The 23208-nt window shown below is 44.5% G+C and overlaps 1 protein-coding gene and 1 non-coding gene across 3 annotated transcripts in view; one reads left to right on the top strand and one right to left on the bottom strand.

Moving 5' to 3' along the window:
- The window catches only part of LOC121534768 (ras-related protein Rab-28), a 62071-nt gene that overhangs the window by 29640 nt on the left and 9223 nt on the right, over positions 1-23208 (bottom strand). For both annotated transcript variants that reach the window (XM_041841349.2, XM_041841345.2), the window contains exons 3-4: positions 20920-21008; positions 18582-18711 (exon numbers count right to left, since the gene is read on the bottom strand). In XM_041841349.2, coding sequence (XP_041697283.1) covers positions 18582-18711; positions 20920-21008 — 219 coding nt within the window. The remainder of the gene's footprint in view (positions 1-18581; positions 18712-20919; positions 21009-23208) is intronic.
- Positions 19984-20060, top strand: trnaa-ggc. The gene has a single exon. It is a non-coding gene; the product is annotated as a tRNA-Ala (tRNA).

The following is a 23208-nucleotide window of genomic DNA, read 5'->3' as shown; positions in this document are numbered from 1 at the left end:
AGTGTAGGGCCCTGTGAGTGAGCATATAGACAGTGCAAAAATAAAGTCAATACGAGAACAGAGTTTTGAGAGAGAGGCATTTGAGTATTCACATGGCCGAATGGCTGGCAGTGAAGAAGAGTACCATGGGTAACGGTACGTGGAAAGGTTTGCCGTACCGTGCAGAAGGTAAACACACGCATGTTGTTTTACATAAGTGACACAGAGCCAATGTAAAAGGCAAGGAAAGTGAACATGTTAGTTCACACTTGCGAGACAGTGTGTAAGTACAGGACTGAGTGTGTGAGTGAAAGGAAGTGTGAGAAAAAAAGATGGGACAGTCTCTTCGTGCAGGAGTCTTATCTCCCAGCCAGAGGAGGGGAACATTTCCAATGGAGAGCCAGTGTGGATCTCCCGAGGTGAAAAGCTTCAGAACATCCATGCTAAAAGGCATGAGTGATGAGGAGGGGTTAAGAGTGAACCCATTTAAGTCACCCAAATAAGGGCTATGGGAGCCCATAATGAATGCCCCCAGAGTTCCTAATGGATAGCGAGCTAGAAAAGAAAGGGGAATGGATGGGTGGAGAGGGTAGAGGGGTCCAGTGATCCCTTCTTAATAAAAACAAATTGGCTTCATAAACTGCAGAATGAAAATCGGATGCACAATTCCAATGTTGGCATAAACATGTCACTTGTTAAATACGTTAAATAAATTATTCAGGTAATGACCCAAAACACAGTATTTCAAGGTTTTAAAAGGGCTAGTTCTGCGATTTTACATACAGTGCATTCGGAAAGTATTCAGACCCCTTGACTTTTTCAAAATGTTACGTTCAAGCCTTATTCTAAAATTGATTAAATTATTTTTCCCCCCATCAATCTACACACAATACTCCATAATGACAAAGCAAAAACAGTTAAAATAAACAAATTTCACACATATAAGTATTCAGACCCTTTACTCAGTACCTTGTTGAAGCACCTTTGGCAGCAATTACAGCCTCGAGTCTACAAGCTTCGCACACCTGTATTTGGGCAGTTTCTCCCATTCTTCTCTGCTCTGATCCTCTCAAGCTCTGTCAGGATAGATGGGGAGCGTCGCTGCACAGCTATTTTCAGGTCTCTCCAGAGGATGTTTGATCGGGTTCAAGTCCGGGCTCTGGCTGTGCCACTCAAGGACATTCAGAGACATGTCCCGAAGCCACTCCTGCGTTGTCTTGGCAGTGTGCTTAGGGTCATTGTCCTTTTGGAAGGTGAACCTTCGTCCCAGTCTGAGGTCCTGAGCGCTCTGGAGCAGGTATTCATCAAGGATCTCTGTACTTTGCTCCGTTCATATTTGCCTCGATCCTGACTAGTCTCCCAGTCCCTGCCGCTGAAAAACATCCCCATAGCACGATGCTGCCAACACCATGCTTCACTGTAGGGATGGTGCCAGGTTTCCTCCAGACGTTCAAATGTTGGTTTCTTCAGACCAGAGAATCTTGTTTCTCATGATCAGTGTCTTTAGGTGCCTTTTGGCAAACTCCAGGTGGGCTGTCATGTGTCTTTTACTGAGGAGTGACTTCCGTCTGGCCACTCTACCATAAAGGCCTGATTGGTGGAGTGCTGCAGAGATGGTTGTCCTTCTGGAAGTTTCTCCTGTCTCCACAGTGGAACTCTGGAGCTCTGTCAGAGTGACCATCGGGTTCTTGGTCACCTCCCTGACCAAGGCACTTCTCTCCCGATCGGCCAGCTCTAGGAAGAGTCTTGGTGGTTCCAAACTTCTTCCATTTAAGAATGATGGAGGCCACGGTGTTCTTTGGGACCTTCAATGCTGCAGAAATGTTTTGTAACCTTCCCCAGATCTGTGCCTCGACACAATCCTGTCATGGAGCTCTACGGACAATTCCTTCGACCTCAAGGCTTGGTTTTTGCTCTGACATGCACTGTCAACTGTGGGACCTTATATAGACAGGTGTGTGCCTTTCCAAATCATGTCCAATCAATTGAATTTTCCACAGGTGGACTCCAATCAAGTTGTAGAAACATCTGAAGGATGATCAATGGAAACAGGACGCGTCGGAGCTCAATTTCGAATCTCATAGCAAATGAGTTCAGTAGCTCAATTGGTAGATCATGGCGCTTGTAACGCCAGGGTAGTGGGTTCGATCCCCGGGACCACCCATACGTAAAAATGTATGCACACATGACTGTAAGTCGCTTTGGATAAAAGCGTCTGCTAAATGGCATATTATATTATTATTATTAAATGTTCGGAATACTTATGTAAATAAGGTATCTGTTTTTTATATTTCATACATTTGCAAAAACTTCTCAAAACCTCTTTTCGCTTTGTCATTATGGGGTATTGTGTGTAGAGTGAGGAGGATTATTTGTTTATATCCATTTTAGAATAAGGCTGTAATGTAACAAAATGTGGAAAAAGGGAAGGGGTCTGAATACTTTCCGAATGCACTGTTTTCAGATGTTTGTTTCCTTACCTTGAAACCTTTCTATGGACAAGGAGTGACTGCAATCCACACTTTGGTTTTGTTAAACTGGCCACTGCAAACAATTAGTAACATTAGCATTTTGATTCCTCATGTAAATCAATCTGTCACGTTTAGCATGTATCAAATGTCATGCCATAATTACCTCTTAAATGGATTGGGTAACTCACTTAATTGGTTTAAAATATTTTTAGATGATTTATTTTGGACATTACATTTAAAACATGCTAAACGTGGGCAATTGCTTTAGATAGGGAATTGATCCCAAAAATGCTAATGTTGCTAATTGTTTGCTGTAGCTAGTTTAACAAAACCAGTGTGGATTGCAGTCACTCCTTGTTCAGACTGCATTCAAGGTAAGGACAGAAATATACTTAACAAAAATAAAAACGCAACCTGCAACAATTTCAAAGATTATACTGAGTTACAGTTCATATAAGGAATAAATTCATTAGCCCTAATCTATGGATTTCACGACTGGGAATACAGATATGCATCTGTAGGTCACAGATACCGTACCTTTAAAAAAAATTAAGGGAGTGGATCAGAAAACCAGTCAGTATCTGGTGTGATCACCATTTGCCTCATGCAGCGCATCATCTCCTTCGCATAGAGCTAATCAAGCTGTTGATTGTGGCATGCTGTCAAACTCCTCTGCAATGGCTGTGCAAAATTGCTGGATATTGGTGGGAACTGGAACACACGTCGATCCAGAGCTTCCCAAAAATGCTCAATGTGTGACAGTTCTGGTGAATATGCAGGCCATGGAAGAACTGGGACATTTTCAGCTTCCAGGAATTGTGTACAAATCCTTGCGACATGCATTATCATGCTGAAACATGAGGTGATGGCGGCGGAAGAATGCCATTTGACAATTTTTAGGGCCTTCCTCTGACACCGCCTGGTAAAGAGGTCCTGGATGGCAGGAAGCTTGACCTCAGTGATGTACTGGGCCGTACGCACTACCCTCTGTAGTGCCTTGCGGTCAGAGGCCGAGCAGTTGCCATACCAGGCGGTGATGCAACCAGTCAGGATGCTCTTGATGGTGAAGCTGTACAACTTTTTGAGGATCCATGCCAAATCTTTTCAGTCTCCTGTAGTCCACAATCATCTCCTTTGTCTTGATCACGTTGAGGGAGAGGTTGTTATCCTGGCACCACACAGCCATGTCTCTGACCTCCTCCCTATAGGCTGTCTCATCGTTGTCAGTGATCAGGCCTACCACTGTTGTGTCGACGGCAAACTTAACGAGGGTGCTGGAGTCGTGCTTGGCCATGCAGTCATGGGTGAACAGGGAGTACAGGAGGGGACTGAGCACGCACCCCTGAGGGGCCCCCGTGCTGTGGGTCAGTGTGCCAGGTCGCAGTTGTAAATGAGAACTTGTTCTCAACTGGCTTACCTGGTTAAATAAAGGTGAAATAAAAATAAATAAATAAATAAATAAATAAATAAAGTGGCAGATGTGTTGTTACCTACGCTTACCACCTGGGGGTGGCCCGTCAGTAAGTCCAGGACCCAGTTGCAGAGGGAGGTGTTTAGTCACAGGGTCCTTAGCTTAGTGATGAGCTTTGAGGGCACTATGGTGTTGAAAGCTGAGCTGTAGTCAATTAATAGCATTCTCACGTAGGTGTTCCTTTTGTCCAGGTGGGAAAGGGCAGTGTGGAGTGCTATAGAGATTGCATCTGTGGATCTGTTGGGGCGGTATGCAAATTGGAGTGGGTCTAGGGTTTCTGGGATAATGGTGTTGATGTGAGCCATGTCCAGCCTTTCAAAGCACTTCATGGCTACAGACGTGAGTGCTAAGGGTCGGTAGTCATTTAGGCAGGGTGCATTGGTGTTCTTGGGCACAGGGACTATGGTGGTCTGCTTGAAACATGTTCGTATTACAGACTCAGTCAGGGACAGGTTGAAAATGTCAGTGAAGACACTTGCCAGTTGGTCAGCGCATGCTCTGAGTACATGTCCTGGTAATCCGTCTGGCCCTGCGGCCTTGTGAATTTTGACCTGTTTAAAAGGTCTTACTACCATCGGCTACGGAGAGCGTGATCACACAGTCGTCCAGAACATCTGATGCTCTCATGCATGCTTCAGTGTTGCTTGCCTCGAAGCGAGCATAGAAGTAATTTAGCTCGTCTGGTAGGCTCATGTCACTGTGCTTCCCTTTGTAGTCCGTAATAGTTTGCAAGCCCTGCCACATCCGACGAGCGTCGGAGCCGGTGTAGTACGATTCAATCTCAGTCCTGTATTGACGCTTTGCCTGTTTGATGGTTCGTCAGAGGGCATAGCGGGATTTCTTATAAGAGTCAGAGTTAAATTCCCGCTCCTTGAAAGCTGCAGCACTACCCTTTAGCTCAGTGCGGATGTTGCCTGTAATCCATGGCTTCTGGTTGGGGTATGTACGTACGGTCACTCTGGGGACGACGTCGTCGATGCACTAATTGATGAAGCCAGTTACTCATGTGGTGTACTCCTCAATGCCCTCTGAAGAATCCCAGAACATATTCCAGTCTGTGCTAGAAAAACAGTCCTGTAGCTTAGCATCTGCGTCATCCGACCACTTCTGTATTGAGCGAGTCACTGGTACTTCCTGCTTTAGTTTTTGCTTGTAAGCAGGAATCAGGAGGATTAAATGATGGTCAGATTTGCCAAATGGAGGGTGAGGGAGAGCTTTGTACGCATCTCTGTGTGTGGAGTAAAGGTGTTCTAGAGTTTTATTTTTCCCCATAACAATTAAAGACATGCTCTGGAACTTTGGTGACTACTAAGTATTTTTTAAATCTCCCTTTGGGCTGGATGTGTGAATTAGTAGTTCAGATCAATCAATCACATTTTAATTTGTCACATGCTTCGTAAACAACAGGGATAGACTAACGGTCAAATGCTTACTTAGGGGTCCTTTTCCAACAATGCAGAGTAAAAAATAAAAGATACAAAAACAACATTGAAATAGTGACACAAGGAATGAATACACAGTGAATAACAAGTAAAAATAACTAGGCAGGGAGTGCCAGTACCGAGTGGATGTGTAGGGGTACGAGGTAATTGAGGTAGCTATGTACATATATTATGTACATATAGTAAAGTGAATAAGGCAACAGGATAGATAATAGACAGTAGCAGTAGCGTATGTGGCTGTGAAAGTGCGTGTGAGTCGTCAAGTATGCATGTGTGCACGTGTTGTATGTGTGGGCGTATATGGTTTGCCTGATGACTCAAACTGAATTCTTCCACTGCTCCATGTTCGCTAGATACAGTGATTCAGGTCTTAGACTGCCATCGTTGAAGTCGTTTGTGGTGATGTCAAAATGAGGGGTGTTGTACAAAAGCAAGTCATCAGCGATTGGATCATCTCTATAAAAGACAACGACACATTTTCTGGATCGGGCCCAACCCATCGTTTCTGGACGAATCAGAACAATTAGAATGCGTTTACTTTCTAGAAATCGTCGGGAAGGTACTCGGATGTGGAGAAGAAACTAACGTCTGTGGGCGTGGCGTAGCATTTGGCCGGAGCAAGGAGTTTGGGTAGCCAGGCAGGTACAGTGGGGAAAAAAAGTATTTAGTCAGCCACCAATTGTGCAAGTTCTCCCACTTAAAAAGATGAGAGAGGCCTGTAATTTTCATCATAGGTACATGTCAACTATGACAGACAAATTGAGAAAAAAAAATCCAGAAAATCACATTGTAGGATTTTTAATGAATTTATTTGCAAATTATGGTGGAAAATAAGTATTTGGTCACCTACAAACAAGCAAGATTTCTGGCTCTCACAGACCTGTAACTTCTTCTTTAAGAGGCTCCTCTGTCCTCCACTCGTTACCTGTATTAATGGCACCTGTTTGAACTTGTTATCAGTATAAAAGACACCTGTCCACAACCTCAAACAGTCACACTCCAAACTCCACTATGGCCAAGACCAAAGAGCTGTCAAAGGACACCAGAAACAAAATTGTAGACCTGCACCAGGCTGGGAAGACTGAATCTGCAATAGGTAAGCAGCTTGGTTTGAAGAAATCAACTGTGGGAGCAATTATTAGGAAATGGAAGACCTACAAGACCACTGATAATCTCCCTCGATCTGGGGCTCCACACAAGATCTCACCCCGTGGGGTCAAAATGATTACAAGAACGGTGAGCAAAAATCCCAGAACCACACGGGGGGACCTAGTGAATGACCTGCAGAGAGCTGGGACCAAAGTAACAAAGCCTACCATCAGTAACACACTACGCCGCCAGGGACTCAATCCTGCAGTGCCAGACGTGTCCCCCTGCTTAAGCCAGTACATGTCCAGGCCCGTCTGAAGTTTGCTAGAATGCATTTGGATGATCCAGAAGAGGATTGGGAGAATGTCATATGTCATATGGTCAGATGAAACCAAAATAGAACTTGTCGTGTTTGGAGGACAAAGAATGCTGAGTTGCATCCAAAGAACACCATACCTACTGTGAAGAATGGGGGTGGAAACATAATGCTTTGGGGCTGTTTTTTCTGCAAAGGGACCAGGACGACTGATCCGTGTTAAGGAAAGAATGAATGGGGCCATGTATCATGTGATTTTGAGTGAAAACCTCCTTCCATCAGCAAGGGCATTGAAGATGAAACGCGTGGCTGGGTCTTTCAGCATGACAATGATCCCAAACACACCGCCCGGGCAACGAAGGAGTGGCTTCGTAGAAGCATTTCAAGGTCTGGAGTGGCCTAGCCAGTCTCCAGATCTCAACCCCATAGAAAATCTTTGGAGGGAGTTGAAAGTCCGTGTTGCCCAGCAACAGCCCCAAAACATCACTGCTCTAGAGGAGATCTGCATGGAGGAATTGGCCAAAATACCAGCAACAGTGTGTGAAAACCTTGTGAAGACTTACAGAAAACGTTTGACCTGTGTCATTGCCAACAAAAGGTATATAACAAAGTATTGAGAAACTTTTGTTATTGACCAAATACTTATTTTCCACCATAATTTGCAAATAAATTCATAAAAAATCCTACAATGTGATTTTCTGGATTTTTTTTCCTAATTTTGTCTGTCATAGTTGACGTGTACCTATGATGAAAATTACAGGCCTCTCTCATCTTTTTAAGTGGGAGAACTTGCACAATTGGTGGCTGACGAGATGAACAGCGCCGGAAGAAGATGGCTGCCGTTTTACAGCCCTCTAACCAATTGTACTATTATGTGTGTTTTTCCGCGTTATTTGTAATTTATTTTGTACATAATGTTTCTGCCATCGTCTCTTATAACCAAAGAGAGCTTCTGGATATCAGGACAGCGATTACTCACCTCGCGTTGGGACGAACACTTTTTTCTTCAACGAGGCGTTCGCGAAGGATATTCTACAGACTCCCGACAAGGCCCAGATCCCCGTCATTCGCGTGAGGAAGAGACGGAGATATCGTGGACGTAGGTCGGGGTGCCTTGTAAGGATCCGACGGCGAACGAGTAAACTGCCTCTCCCATCAATCCTATTAGCCAACGTTCAAGCTTTGGAGAATAAAATGGACGATTTAAGATTACGGTTATCCTACCAACGGGACATTAAAAACTGTAATATCTTATGTTTCACGGAGTCGTGGCTGAGCAACGACAATGATAACATTCAGCTAGCAGGCTATACGCTACATCGGCAGGACAGAACGGCAGACTCGGGTAAGACGAGGGGTGGCGGTCTCTGTATATTTGTAAACAACAGCTGGTGCACCAAATCAAATACTAAGGAAGTCTCGAGGTTTTGCTCGCCTGAGGTAGAGTATCTTATGATAAGCTGCAGACCACACTATTTACCAAGAGAGTTTTCATCTATATTTTTCATAGCTGTCTATTTACCACCACAAACCAATGCTGGCATTAAGATTGCACTGAATGAGTTGTACAAGGCCATTAATCAACAGGAAAACGCTCATCCAGATGCAGCGCTCCTAGTAGCAGGGGACTTTAATGCAGGGAAACTTAAATCCGTTCTACCTAATTTCTACCAGCATGTTAAATGTGCAACCAGAGGGGAAAAAAACTCTAGACCACCTTTACTCCACACACAGAGACGCATACAAAGCTCTCCCTCGCCCTCCATTTGGCAAATCTGACCATAACTCTATCCTCCTGATTCCTGCTTATAAGCAAAAACTGAAGCAGGAAGCACCAGTGATTCGAGCTAATAAAAAAAGTGGTCAGATGACGCAGATGCTAAGCTACAGGACTGTTTTGCTAGCACAGACTGGAACATGTTCGGGATTCTTCAGACAGCATTGAGGAGTACACCACATCAGTCACTGGCTTCATCAATAAGTGCATCGATGATGTCGTCCCCCACAGTGACCGTACGTACATACCCCAACCAGAAGCCATGGATTACAGGAAACATCCGCACTGAGCTAAAGGGGTAGAGCTGCCGCTTTCAAGGAACGGGACTCTAACCCGGACGCTTATAAGAAATCCCGCTATGACCTCCGACGAACCATCAAACAGGCAAAGAGTCAATACAGGTCTAAGATTGAATCATACTACACTGGCTCTGACGCTCGTCGGATGTGGCAGGGCTTGAAAACTATTACAGACTACAAAGGGAAGCACAGCCGCGAGCTGCCCAGTGACACAAGCCTACCAGACGAGCTAAACCACTTCTATGCTCGCCTGAGGCAAGCAACACTGAAGCATGCATGAGAGCACCAGCTGTTCCGGACGACTATGTGATCACGCTCTCCGTAGCCGATGTGAGTAAGACTTTTAAGCAGGTCAACATTCACAAGGCCGCAGGGCCAGACGGATTACCAGGACGTGTACTCCGAGCATGTGCTGACCAACTGGCAAGTGTCTTCACTGACATTTTCAACATGTCCCTGACTGAGTCTGTAATACCAACATGTTTCAAGCAGACCACCATAGTCCCCGTGCCCAAGAACTCTAAGATAACCTGCCTAAATGACTACCGACCCGTGGCACTGACGTCTGTAGCCATGAAGTGCTTTGAAAGACTGGTCATGGCTCACATCAACAGCATAATCCCAGAAACCCTAGACCCACTCCAATTTGCATACCGCCCCAACAGATCCACAGATGATGCAATCTCTATCGCACTCCACACTGCCCTTTCCCACCTGGACAAGAGGAACACCTACGTGAGAATGCTATTCATTGACTACAGCTCAGCATTCAACACCATAGTGCCCTCAAAGCTCATCACTAAGCTAAGGATCCTGGGACTAAACACCTCCCTCTGCAACTGGATCCTGGACTTCCTGACGGGCCGCCCCCAGGTGGTAAGGGTAGGTAACAACACATCTGCCACACTGATCCTCAACACGGGGGCCCCTCAGGGTGCGTGCTCAGTCCCCCTCCTGTACTCTCTGTTCACCCATGACTGCATGGCCAGGCACGACTCCAACACCATCATTAAGTTTGCCGACGACACAACAGTGGTAGGCCTGATCACCGACAACGATGAGACAGCCTATAGGGGAGGAGGTCAGAGATCTGGCCGTGTGGTGCCAGGACAACAACCTCTCCCTCAACGTGACCAAGACAAAGGAGATGATTGTGGACTACAGGAAAAAAAGAGGACTGAGCACGCCCCCATTCTCATCGACGGGGCTGTAGTGGAACAGGTTGAGAGCTTCAAGTTCCTTGGTGTCCACATCACCAACGAACTATCATGGTCCAAACACACCAAGACAGTCGTGAAGAGGGCACGACAAAGCCTATTCCCCCTCAGGAGACTAAAAAGATTTGGCATGGGTCCTCAGATCCTCAAAAAATTCTACAGCTGCACCATCGAGAGCATCCTGACTGGTTGCATCACCGCCTGGTATGGCAACTGCTTGGCCTCTGACCGCAAGGCACTACAGAGGGTAGTGCGTACGGCCCAGTACATCACAGGGGCAAAGCTCCCTGCCATCCAGGACCTCTATACCAGGCGGTGTCAGAGGAAGGCCCTCAAAATTGTCAAAGACTCCAGTCACCCTAGTCATAGACTGTTCTCTCTGCTACCGCACGGCAAGCGGTACCGGAGTGCCAAGTCTAGGTCCAAAGACTTCTCAACAGCTTCTACCCCCAAGCCATAAGACTCCTGAACAGCTAATCATGGCTACCCGGACTATTTGCACTGCCCCCCCCACCCCATACTTTTTACGCTGCTGCTACTCTGTTAAGTATTTATGCATAGTCACTTTAACTCTACCCACATGTACATATTACCTCAACTACCTCAACTAGCCGGTGCCCCAGCACATTGACTATGCAACGGTACCCCCCTGTATATATAGCCTCCCTACTGTCACTTTATTCTATTGTATATATAGCCTCCCTACTGTCACTTTATTTTTACTTCTGCTCTTTTTTCTCAACACTTTTTTGTTGTTGTTTTATTCTTACTTTTTTGTTTAAAATAAATGCACTGTTGGTTAAGGGCTGTAAGTAAGCATTTCACTGTAATGTCTGCACCTGTTGTATTCGGCGCATGTGACCAATAAAATTTGATTTGATTTGATTTGATTTGACTAAATACTTTTTTTCCCCACTGTATGTAGTGTGTGTATGTGTGTGTTGGGATGTCAGTATGTGTGGGTAGAGTCCAGTGTGTCTGCATAGAGTCAGTGCAAGATAGTTAGTGCAGAAAAAGGAGTCAATGCAGGTAGTCTGGGTAGCCATTTGATTAGCTATTTAGCAGTCTTGTTTAGCAGTCTTATGGCTTGGGGGGGGTAGAAGCTGTTCATGGTCCTGTTGGTTCCAGACTTGGTGCACTTGTATCGCTTTCCGTGCGGTAGCAGAGAGAACAATCTATGGCTTGGGTGGCTGGAGTCTGATAATTGTTTGGGCCTTCCTCTGACACCACCTGGTATAGAGGTCCTGGATGGCAGGGAACTTGGCCCCAGTGATGTACTAGACCATACTCACCACCCTCTGTAGCGCCTTGCGGTCAGGTGCCTTGCAGATGCTCTCAATGGTGCAGCTGTAGAACTTGAGGATTTGAGGGCCCATGCTAAATCTTTTCAGCCTCCTGAGGGGTAAGAGGCGCTGTCGTGCCCTCTTCACAACTGTGTTGGTGTGTGTGGACCATGTTCATTCCTTAGTAAATGGGGACAACGAGTAACTTGAAGCTCTCAAACCACTCCTCTGCAGCTCCATCGATGTGGATGGGGGCTTGCTCGCCCCTCCGTTTTCTGTAGTCCACGATCAGCTACTTTGTCTTACTGACGTTGAGGGAGAGGTTGTTGTCCTGGCACCACACTGCCAGGTCTCTGACTTCTTCCTATAGGCTGCTTCATCGTTGTCTGTGATCAGTCCTACCATATTCGTGTCATCAGCAAACTTAATGTCAGTGTTGGAGTTGTGCGTGGCGAAGCAGTCGTGGGTGAATAGGGCTCTGTCGTAGCCGGCCGCGACCGGGAGACCCATTGGGCGGCGCACAATTGGCCCAGCGTCGTCCAGGGTAGGGGAGGGAATGGCCGGCAGGGATGTAGCTCAGTTGGTAGAGCATGGCATTTGCAACGCCAGGGTTGTGGGTTCGATTCCAGTATATAAAAAAAATGTATGCACTCACTAACTAAGTCGCTCTGGATAAGAGCGTCTGCTAAATGACAAAAATGTAAAAAATGAGTACAGGAGTATAATGCGCACACACCGTTGAGAAGCCCCTGTGTTCATGGTCAGCGTGGCGGATGTGTTGTTGCTTACCCTAGCCGCCTGGGGGCGGCCCATTAGCAAGTCCAGGATCCAGTTGCAGAGGGAGGTGTTCAGTGCCAGGGTCCTGAGCTTTGTGATGATTTTGGAGGGGACTATGGTGTTGAATGCTGAGCTGTAGTCAATGAACAGCATTTTTACATGCATAATCTATGAGCCGAAGCAAGTTTGAAGCAACCGTTTTTCTGGAAGCTGTGCTGCGCCATTTTCCCAACATTTGGGCCAGCAATTAGAGTTCTAGCAAATGAGGTTCAGCCCCTCGCCATTTTAGTGACAGCTAGCAAGATGCACACACAGCAGAGCGAGAGGGCAATGACGTGGTGCACGTGACAAAATACGCAATTTTCGGGGACCAACTTTTGCTCGTGTGCGCTACTTTCAGAACTACTAGCTAAAAAGAATACAAAAGTACCAGATCATTTATTTAAAATGGTGCCATCTTAAACCTAGAGGTGAAAACATTTACATCATGTCCTCACACAGCACGACACCTTTCGCTTCACGAACCACAGGTCTTAAACTAGCCCAACAATCACCCTTAAGACTATCAATCAGTAATTCATAAGTTGTATGACAGTAAAACTCATTTAAAAAATCAAACATAATTTTGAATAATATAGGAAAACACTATCTTCGTGAGTGCAGGAGACTGCATGCATATGAAGTCTACATTTTCCTGAAAGGATCCTGTGTACCATACGGTGTTAAACTGGGCCGTGCTGAAATAAACAGTTATAGTATGTTTAGACAGACCAAGAGCTTAGCATTCTTCCATTACCCATGCTTTCCCAGCAAAGCCCACCCTCTGCAAGTGTTTCAGTGTCTATGTTTTTGAGTGCCTCTACGTTTCTCTGTGTGAGTGTGCGTGCGCACAGTGTTTGTGTTTCTGTGTGCACGGTGTGTTTCTGTGTGCGTGCATTTTTGTGTGTATGTGTGTGTCCTCAATCAAATATTTCATTGGCTTCCTCCCTGAATTGTTACAAGTGGTGCCATTATTTAACATAAGAGTATGGGCAGCATGTGTAGGGCAAGGGGTGCACAACGCCGGCCTTAACAAGCAAACTTATCACTAGACGGCCGTGTTAAGCAGAAGAATGGGGAGGCTGTTCCCCACTTGCCAAATGGCACAGGAGGGCGGTCAGTCAGGCCAGGGTAAGGAGAGGAGGGAACAACAGCATACTAAATAAAGAACATCAGTTTAGTTTACAAGCTCAATTAGTATACTGAGGTTTGGCAAAGATAAAGGGGGAGGGTTCTTATTAGCGGCTGTCTCAAAAGCACTGCATAGGTAAGAATAAATGGTGGGGGTCATACTGTCCCTGTCAGATTGTTCGTACAGGATAGTGTAGACCTCCAAAAGCAACTTGAGTCGATAACGTACTAGTACTGCATATATGGTAAGTGAGAGTGAATGATGAAGGGAAACACTAAAACATGTCAGTGGTTAAGTGAGAGAAGGGATCTCCCAGAAGACATGCCCTCTCGTGGACATACATTTGTATAGTGCAGATGATCTTGCTATAAACTCCTGGTTAGGTTCGTCGTTCTATTTCAGTTGTCATAAACATGGTCTGAGGATTGGTGGCTGCTCCACTCATTTGGATTTCATGGGAACCTACAACACAAAATCTCAACAGCGCCGCGCCCACCCCCCCCCAAGAACGGTGTATATTTTTTGTTCTATTCATTGTAACTGGCCGATGGCCGGGCACTCGGTAAAAAAAAGAAGAAAAAAAAAGAATAGAAAAACAGAAACGTCTGTGTGTGCAATTCCCACAAGAACGCTAGACTAAGTCTCTCTTCATGCCCAGAGTCTGTGAGAGGGTTCAGGGATTCATAAAGTCTCGCTAGGTAATTGATTGCTCCTGGTAGGGCAATCTGTGTGGGATTTTGTTTTTCTTTGCGGACTGTAGGAGCAGAAAAAACACACACAGGCGATTCTCAGCACTATGGCCAGTAAGAGCAGACTGACTGAGTGGGCGAGGGGGAGACCCTGACAGTGGGGTATACACTGCTTAAATACATATTACAGTACACACATTGACACACACTATACAAATGCACTTACACAGACACACTCACCGGCAGTATACAAAATGTAGCCTAAATACGGAGGCGCCTGCTGTTAGGCCTGGGCATTAAGAGATGTGCCCTAATGCGAAGACAAGAGAATCCCCATGCTAGCCTGGCGTATTAAGCCCTGACCTAAAGGCCCGGGTTGAGTAACATTAGCGAGAGGCTTCCTGAGTAGACACCACTCTGTGGGCCGTTCATCATTGGGGCGGAGGAAGAGTGGGGGGGGGTTCAATGCGGGACAGTCGATAGCCATCATTACACACGCAATGGGGCTGTGTGTGTGCGTACTTTACAATAACACGGCGGCAACAATGTCTCCCCATCGGTCAGAGGGGATGTTTAAAAAAAGAGAGTAATCATTATTAGTCTATTTTTTTTTTCGAGAGGGACGGACTGGGGGAGGTGTTGTCTGGTTATCATCTAAGATTCTCTCCTCATCCAAAGCGGTGTCCGGGCTGGGATGTTGGAGGACAGGGGGGATGGAGTTAGAGTAGAAGAGGTAGCCCTGGTAGCAAACGGACCAGAGTGCTAAATCACAGAGAGTCACATCCCAGAGCAAGCAAACATCACCGTTCCGATCGCCCCAGGAGACCCTGCTCCTCGCTATCAATTAGCTTAATCGCAACACAATAATTAGCTTGAGCCCTAACACACAAAGGCCTATCTGGTATTATCGGTTGCAACACACATTTACATTTTAGTCATTTAGCAGACGCTCTTATCCAGTTGGTGCATTCATCGTAAGATAGCTAGGTGAGACAACCACATATCACAGTCGTAGTTAGAGAAGGCCGATATTCAATATCATTAAATTTGAACATTTTGATGACAAACTTTCCCAGAGACAGCCATGTATGCATTAATGCATCAATTTAAAAAAATCTAACAATAAATATCACTTTGTTTTTACCAATCTAACTACATAACAAAATAATGATAATCATTTTATTTGAATGGTAAATCATATTCAATAGGAGTGTGGGCATGCATTGAGTTATTGAGCTTGTTTTTGGCTGATCAGTGGAGTCTATGGTGCTACAGATGACAATCTGTTTGTCTTCCACTTTGGACTTTTATTAGCCTACTGATCAACATTTGCATAGAACAATCACTCCAGCATGCCACGCCTGTATGGAAGGACATCATATAGGCACTGATGTTAGTTTAAGAATATAAAATAACATATATTCAATGCAAATTTGTCCAACATAAGGTCATGATTTGTGATCACGGATGCTTATGAAACTAGTATTTTTAGTCATAGGAACGCATCTAAACAACTCGGCTGCCAGGACAACATTTTAAACAACTCAATTGGCTAGTTCAGCTATCTGTCAAGAAATGGGCCGGTTGTAAGTTGATCCTACTGCTACGATTGGATAGAGCAAGGCTCTAACTCTGCTCCCTTTCACATCTCCTCACACTATGAGAACTAGCTCAATGGCGATGACATTTGCTACCAAGCCATAAATGTGCATAATAGCTAACAAGGAGAGTGAGGGTAGGAAAAATGATGAAACGACAATGCACATTCTGTCTGAATGACTCAAATCTGCCCATAGTTTAAGTGAGAACGCAAACACGTGCGCTGAGCTTTCGTGATTCATAAACATGAAGCGAGATTCTTAGGTAGCTAAACCTATTGCCAACTTTTATTTAGGCATTTTAAAACACTTCCTTTTTTCCCTATTACGACAATCATCTAATCCGACTATCAACTGTCAATTTACGGATACGATTGCGGCTGGTCAGATTAGCACACCAGTAAATTGTTAACGTTACAACGCAAGTCAGATGGCTCATTTCCGAAAATGCTGCAGGTTTAAAATGATAACCAACTAATGTTAGATAACTACATTGGCTATTGACTCCTATCTGATACCTTAGCACCATGTTTACCTAGCCAGCTAGCTAGCATAGTAGCTAATATACAGTGGGGGAAAAAAGTATTTAGTCAGCCACCAATTGTGCAAGTTCTCCCACTTAAAAAGATGAGAGGCCTGTAGTTTTCATCATAGGTACACGTCAACTTTGACAGACAAATTGAGAAAAAGATATTTCCAGAAAATCACATTGTAGGATTTTTTATGAATTTATTTGCTAATTATGGTGGAAAATAAGTATTTGGTCACCTACAAACAAGCAAGATTTCAGGCTCTCACAGACCTGTAACTTCTTCTTTAAGAGGCTCCTCTGTCCTCCACTCGTTACCTGTATTAATGGCACCTGTTTGAACTTGTTATCAGTATAAAAAGACACCTGTCCACAACCTCAAACAGTCACACTCCAAACTCCACTATGGCCAAGACCAAAGAGCTGTCAAAGGACACCAGAAACAAAATTGTAGACCTGCACCAGGCTGGGAAGACTGAATCTGCAATAGGTAAGCAGCTTGGTTTGAAGAAATCAACTGTGGGAGCAATTATTAGGAAATGGAAGACATACAAGACCACTGATAATCTCCCTCGATCTGGGTATCCACGCAAGATCTCACCCCGTGGGGTCAAAATGATCACAAGAACGGTGAGCAAAAATCCCAGAACCACACGGGGGGACCTAGTGAATGACCTGCAGAGAGCTGGGACCAAAGTAACAAAGCCTACCATCAGTAACACACTACGCCGCCAGGGACTCAAATCCTGCAGTGCCAGACGTGTCCCCCTGCTTAAGCCAGTACATGTCCAGGCCCGTCTGAAGTTTGCTAGAGTGCATTTGGATGATCCAGAAGAGGATTGGGAGAATGTCATATGGTCAGATGAAACCAAAATATAACTTTTTGGTAAAAACTCAACTCGTCGTGTTTGGAGGACAAAGAATGCTGAGTTATCTCCAAAGAACACCATACCTACTGTGAAGCATGGGGGTGGAAACATCATGCTTTGGGGCCATTTTTCTGCAAAGGGACCAGGACGACTGATCCGTGTAAAGGAAAGAATGAATGGGGCCATGTATCGTGAGATTTTGAGTGAAAACCTCCTTCCATCAGCAAGGGCATTGAAGATGAAACGTGGCTGGGTCTTTCAGCATGACAATGATCCCAAACACACCGCCCGGGCAACGAAGGAGTGGCTTCGTAAGAAGCATTTCAAGGTCCTGAAGTGGCCTAGCCAGTCTCCAGATCTCAACCCCATAGAAAATCTTTGGAGGGAGTTGAAAGTCCGTGTTCCCAGCGACAGCCCCAAAACGTCACTGCTCTAGAGGAGATCTGCATGGAGGAATGGGCCAAAATACCAGCAACAGTGTGTGAAAACCTTGTGAAGACTTACAGAAAACGTTTGACCTGTGTCATTGCCAACAAAGGGTATATAACAAAGTATTGAGAAACTTTTGTTATTGACCAAATAAATTCATAAAAAATCCTACAATGTGATTTTCTGGGAAAAAAAATCTCATTTTGTCTGTCATAGTTGACGTGTACCTATGATGAAAATTACAGGCCTCATCTTTTTAAGTGGGAGAACTTGCACAATTGGTGGCTTACTAAATACTTTTTTTCCCCACTGTAGCTAGCATAGTAGCTATTATAGCTACCTAGCTAACACCACAGATGAAAGAGTTAGCTAATTATCATAATCTTTGCTAACATGTCACATAACTAGCTAGCTTGCTTATTGCATGCATGTCCTGACATGTCGACACAAGCCTTATTATTAGTGAATTAACTAAACAAATGTTTGTTGTTACAGGAGTTTGATTTTGGTCAATGTGTCAATTCATCCGTTTCTCAATACTGTACCTTTCGGTTGGAGAATAAGCTAGCTTGCTGCTGATTTTCCCAGCTAGACATTCTTCGGCATTGTGCAGTGCTCGTGGCTCAGGCGGTGAGTGGCGTTTGACATAGCCGCAGTTTTGCTATGTAAAGGGACTATCGGTAAAGCCGATAGAGAAGGGCCGATTGACAATATCGCCCCAATACATTGGCTCTGCCGATTATTGGTCGTTCTCTAGTCGTAGTAAGTACATTTTTCCTCACCTAGCTATCTTACACACACACACACACACACACGAGGAGTCGAGACAGAACAGGAAGTGAATAATCAACAGCCCCAATAGACAAATCAATTTCCAGTGTCTAGCAAAATAGAGCTGGATACAGTAATATGGTTGTGCTGTACTGCAAATACATGCAGTGTATAAAAGACTGCAGTGTATAAAAGCGTGAATAAAACATTTAGCCATCAGAGAAACTAGTGATTTATCTTTACTGCATTGTAAATCGCATTCTCTTCACAGCTCTCTGCGTTTATACATTATGGTTGACTCGTCTGCTTTAGTCTCTTATGGTACGTAGGTGTGTGGCCTATGAGCAGAAGAAAGGAATATAACTAGTGTGTGTGTGTCAGAGAGATGTGTTTTAAATACTCACTTTTGTTTCCCACCAGTGAGACCACCGGCTGGACGTCTGACTCTTCATTGGCCTTCTTGACCATGCCGTACCAGTCCTCCAGATTCTCAAAGCTCTGGTAGTTTGTAATGTCGTACACTAGAAGAACGCCCTGAAAAACAATACCACAGAAAGTCTAAAATGGTGTAGCTTAATCACAACATTACAAAATGAATTACATTTGACATAAGATGAGAACAATCATGCCAGATAGGTCGAATGTGGGAAAGTGAGCAGTAGGTGGCACTAGTGTCTGAGAGAAGTCAATTGCTCCTCCACACACACAAACACAGTCCCCAAGGAGTTGGCACCTCCTCTGCTCTCTCTGAGCTAGCCTGGGATTAATGATGATCTATATCGCTGTTAACAGATGCAGAGAGACATGCTAAGAACATACAGCTGAGCCACTAAGTCTATGCTATAATCGGTCTGTCTGCGGGCATCGAGGCGAGGGGGACCACAGAGATTTGTCCACCCAGCCAAACACACATAGGAAGGCAGGATAGGGGTGAGGTTGGGTTATCTCTGTGTCACAAAAGGTGTCTGGGCTTACAAATAAAAGTGAGGTCTCATCTCCCTCCCTTCGTCGAAATACTTAGTGTAAGTATTGTCAGCATAAGTACAAAGGCGGAAGCAGTTGCGTAGAAAAGCTCAAACGTGAGGGAGTTAACAGACAGGCCTCACCGCTCTCCCTTTGTCTTATCCGAAGGTATTGTCAGGTGTAAAACCGGAATCAGTCGTATGGCAAAGCACAAAAAGGTGTCCGTCGGAATAAAGAGGCCGTTAAAGCTGGCTGCTGTACCATTTTTTTATGTAAACAAATTGAAACACTTCAGTGTACAAAAGCCTCAAGTGCCAAAATTGTGTCATAAGTCTGCTCTTTACCAATCCAAAAGACTATAGAATATGAAAAGGAGTCAGAATAAATAGACTACCTCGACTTTGATTGCCTCATTATGAAACAGAATACAGCTCTTTTATTCTTCAGGATACGTCTGGCCCAGGACACGCAATGTCACAACACAGAAGGCCGGTGACGACAGTTTGCGTCAGTTACAATTACAGTGCGGTGCTCCCAATGTGTATGATTGATTATCGCCCGTGGCGCGTAGAACAATGGTCGTGAAAGCCCCATAAAGAGCTTGTGAGAAACCCGAGGAGCAAAGTTTTCTAGTGTGGCATTGATGGACGACACATTGTTTTTGTGTGAGTGAGTGGGGCGGCTGAGGAGGTATTACAGTACAGAGACAGACATGACCGACCTACACATAACAGCCTCAAGTGTTGTCTCTGTCTTATTCTCTACATCCCATCCAGGCCCCATGCTCTTCAGCTAGACCAGATCTATAGCTATATCTATACCTCTTCAAACAAGTACAACTGAGCCTCCCGTGTAGTTTCAGTTGGTAGAGCATGGCGCTGGCAACGCCAGGGTTGTGGGTTCGATTCCCACGGGGGGCCTGTATGAAAAATGTATGCACTCACTAACTGTACGTCGCTCTGGATAAGAGCGTCTGCTAAATGACTAAAATGTAAATGTAAAATGTAAGTGCAGCTTTGAGAGCGTAGACTGTTGCTGTGGGTGACAGATAATGGTAGCCTATATAGCAACAACCATTTATGGATGTTGTCTAGTGGAGTGCGGCAAACGCACAAATAAAATACTCCCACCCACTTGTTATTGCAGTGTCAACACGAACACTAACTTATTTTGCTCATAAATAATGAAATTAGAGTGAGAAACAGCAGGGGAAGGGAAAGGGAGTGAGGAGAGAGAAAGGTATTTCTCACTCCCCTTCATACTATACATAAATGTAATCCGTATGACCAGCTAAGAAGTAAAACTTGGCTGCAGTCTGCGCAGGGTCCTGTTGCACTAATATTATCATAAAGGCGTATTAATTACCCAAGCCAAATAGGAAAACCCTATTACATTGTAAATGATAACAGTTAAAAAGTTCAGAGCTCTAACATGAAGAACGACGGACCACCTCAGCGTTTATTGAGTGTGTGTGTTCTTTTGGTTTTACTATCCTTGTGGGGACCAGAAGTCATCACAAGGATAGTTAAACAAGGAAATTCCAGACAAGTGGGGATATTTCGCCGGTCCCCACAAGGAAAAAGGCTATTTGTGGCTTAGGGGTTAGGTTTAGGGTTATGTTTAGGGGTTAAGGTTAGTATTAGGTTAAGGGAAATAGGATTTTGAATGGGAATCAATTGTTTGGTCCCCGCAGGGATAGTAAAACAAACGTGTGTGTGTGTATGTGTATGTGTATGTGTGTGTGTGTGTGTGTGTGTGTGTGTGTGTGTGTTATAGTACCTGAGCCCCGTAGACATATTTATCCAGCATTTTCCCTCCGATCGTTTGACCTCCAATATCCCACACTTGCAAAGTAACATTCAAGTTGCCTGAGGGAAGAGAACATTTTGAAACTTAAAATCAGTAAATTATGAAAGGACTTTATTAACGTTTCCATCCACAGTTTTTACGCGAGTTAAGTTATATCGTATAAAAAATTATCACAACAGCTGTGATGGAAAACAGGAAGTGTCGGTGCAATTTTATAAATGCCGACAAATTTGTTCGTTCGACATGATAGGATCTTTATGTGTCGGTCAAATTAATTATGCGATAAATGGCGATGGAAACACCTTTATGTGCAAATATTGATATAATAACCATCATATCGAAGTAAATTTGGAGTCATATGATGATATGGTGTGTGGTCCTCCCACTATGACTCGGGAAACCATGCAGTTTATTATGCTACGGATTAAAATAAGTTTATGAACTTCATAGGGTGGTGAAAGTGCACGGTGATGAGTTTGATGCTCCTTTCCAATAAATATTGAGGGTCTTATTCTGGGGACATGATGATCAATGCTTGACAAAAAAAATATTCTCACTCAACCATAATAATCTCATCATGTAGACTAGCCTACCCGCACTGTATCTGTTAGCTAGAGCGCACGTACCAAGACCAGAGTAGGCACATTTGCTATTTAACGCAACAGTTTTTGTGACAAAACTATCGGTAGAGTTAAATGCGATGGAAACACATGTAGATATTGGAAACAATAAATCAGATATTAATCTTTCATTTTTAACTGCTCGCCTCTGGCAGGTCACACACGCTCCACATCCAAGAATATCCAGCGGAGAGATTCAGGGGGATAAATAGGTATGCTTACCCTGTAATTTAAACATTCTCAATACCCCGGCCAAAAAAACTAGCACTTATTAGCCTTGGAATAGCGGTTGGCATTGTGCCGTTCTCAGCCAAGTCGAGGAGACTGAGGAGAAATATATGTGGTGTTAAGAAAAATACTGATAATTAAACAAAATAAGAAGCAAAAGAAAACTCCTGTCCCAATTTATGTAGGAGGGAGGTAGGGAAAGAGCGAGAGACTGGGTACAAAACCAAATCCAAATAAATATTTTATTCCTCTGGAAAATGAAAGGGGTGGTTGAGAAAAGAAGGAGGGGAGGACCAGACAGTGAGGAGTTTGTCGTTGTGATGAGGGCCCTTCCTTGGCCTAGAGCGCTGATGGCGAGCCAAGCATACAGTGTGGACACGGCTGGACGAGCCGACCCCCACCACACAAGTCCCGGTTTCACAGAGGAAGGAAGCACAAGTGTTCACAGTGACTACATCTAGACTATACAGTGTCATTGTAAAGCTACATTGAAGAGTGCAATGAAGAACTGCCCTTGGGTGTTACACTATGTGAGCTATCTCCACCCATCCTCTGCACTCGGACATAAACATTGTGTGTGTTTCAAAGACTCAAGCTGACTCGACAGACCCAAAGTCTTCCTACTTATTTGGTGGTTAGAGGCCGTTTGTGTTCTTAGAATTCTTCACTAGCTATTAGCACTGTTCAGTGGAACCCAATAAATTCACAATTAAAACAGTAACATTTTGCTTCAAAAGCGAACATTGAGAATTTGCGTGATCTTCAGTAAGATTCGAATTGACAAGACTAGCTAAAATTATGAAGTTAATTTCCATCACAGGTCAATCGCTCCCCCCACCAATTTAGCGGACGAGACATCTGGAAGAGGTATTGTTATAAAAAGCACACAGAGGAGGCTGTTGTGTGCGCCAAATCGGCCTCGCATCACCTTTCCCGGCGTTGGAAAATGTACATTAAGTTTGACAAGCCTTCATGGTGAGAGGAGCCAGCGCAAGCTATACTCTCCCCCCCCCCCCTCATTTTGGAGAAACCCATAGAGCCCCAGAAACCCACACAACACATCCAGTCGAAGGCGGGGATCCTAACGAAGCTCAGAAGGACCAACCAAACGGCAGACCCAGCCCTTCTCTTCATCAGGTCATCAACACCCAATCCCCCACAAAATGTTCCATTTAACAACTCTGGTGTTGAACCAACGTTTACTATTATTATATCTATGATATTGATACAGATGGATTAGGGAATAGGCCCCATCTTGCCATGCTGCATATCAGTAATGCTTTTCAACTAGTTTTACCAGAATCACAATACCTAAGATTGGCGTCATTTGTGGGATTTCTCATTGAAGCCTTGCGTTTCCCAACTTTCACGAAGGTCTGCCAAATGATCTCTACTAAAACGTTTAATGTTT

Source organism: Coregonus clupeaformis, unplaced genomic scaffold (assembly GCF_020615455.1).
Source record: "Coregonus clupeaformis isolate EN_2021a unplaced genomic scaffold, ASM2061545v1 scaf0204, whole genome shotgun sequence".
NCBI classification, from domain to species: domain Eukaryota; kingdom Metazoa; phylum Chordata; class Actinopteri; order Salmoniformes; family Salmonidae; genus Coregonus; species Coregonus clupeaformis.
Note: the sequence above shows the minus strand (reverse complement) of the source record. Positions and strands in the feature narration are given on the sequence as shown.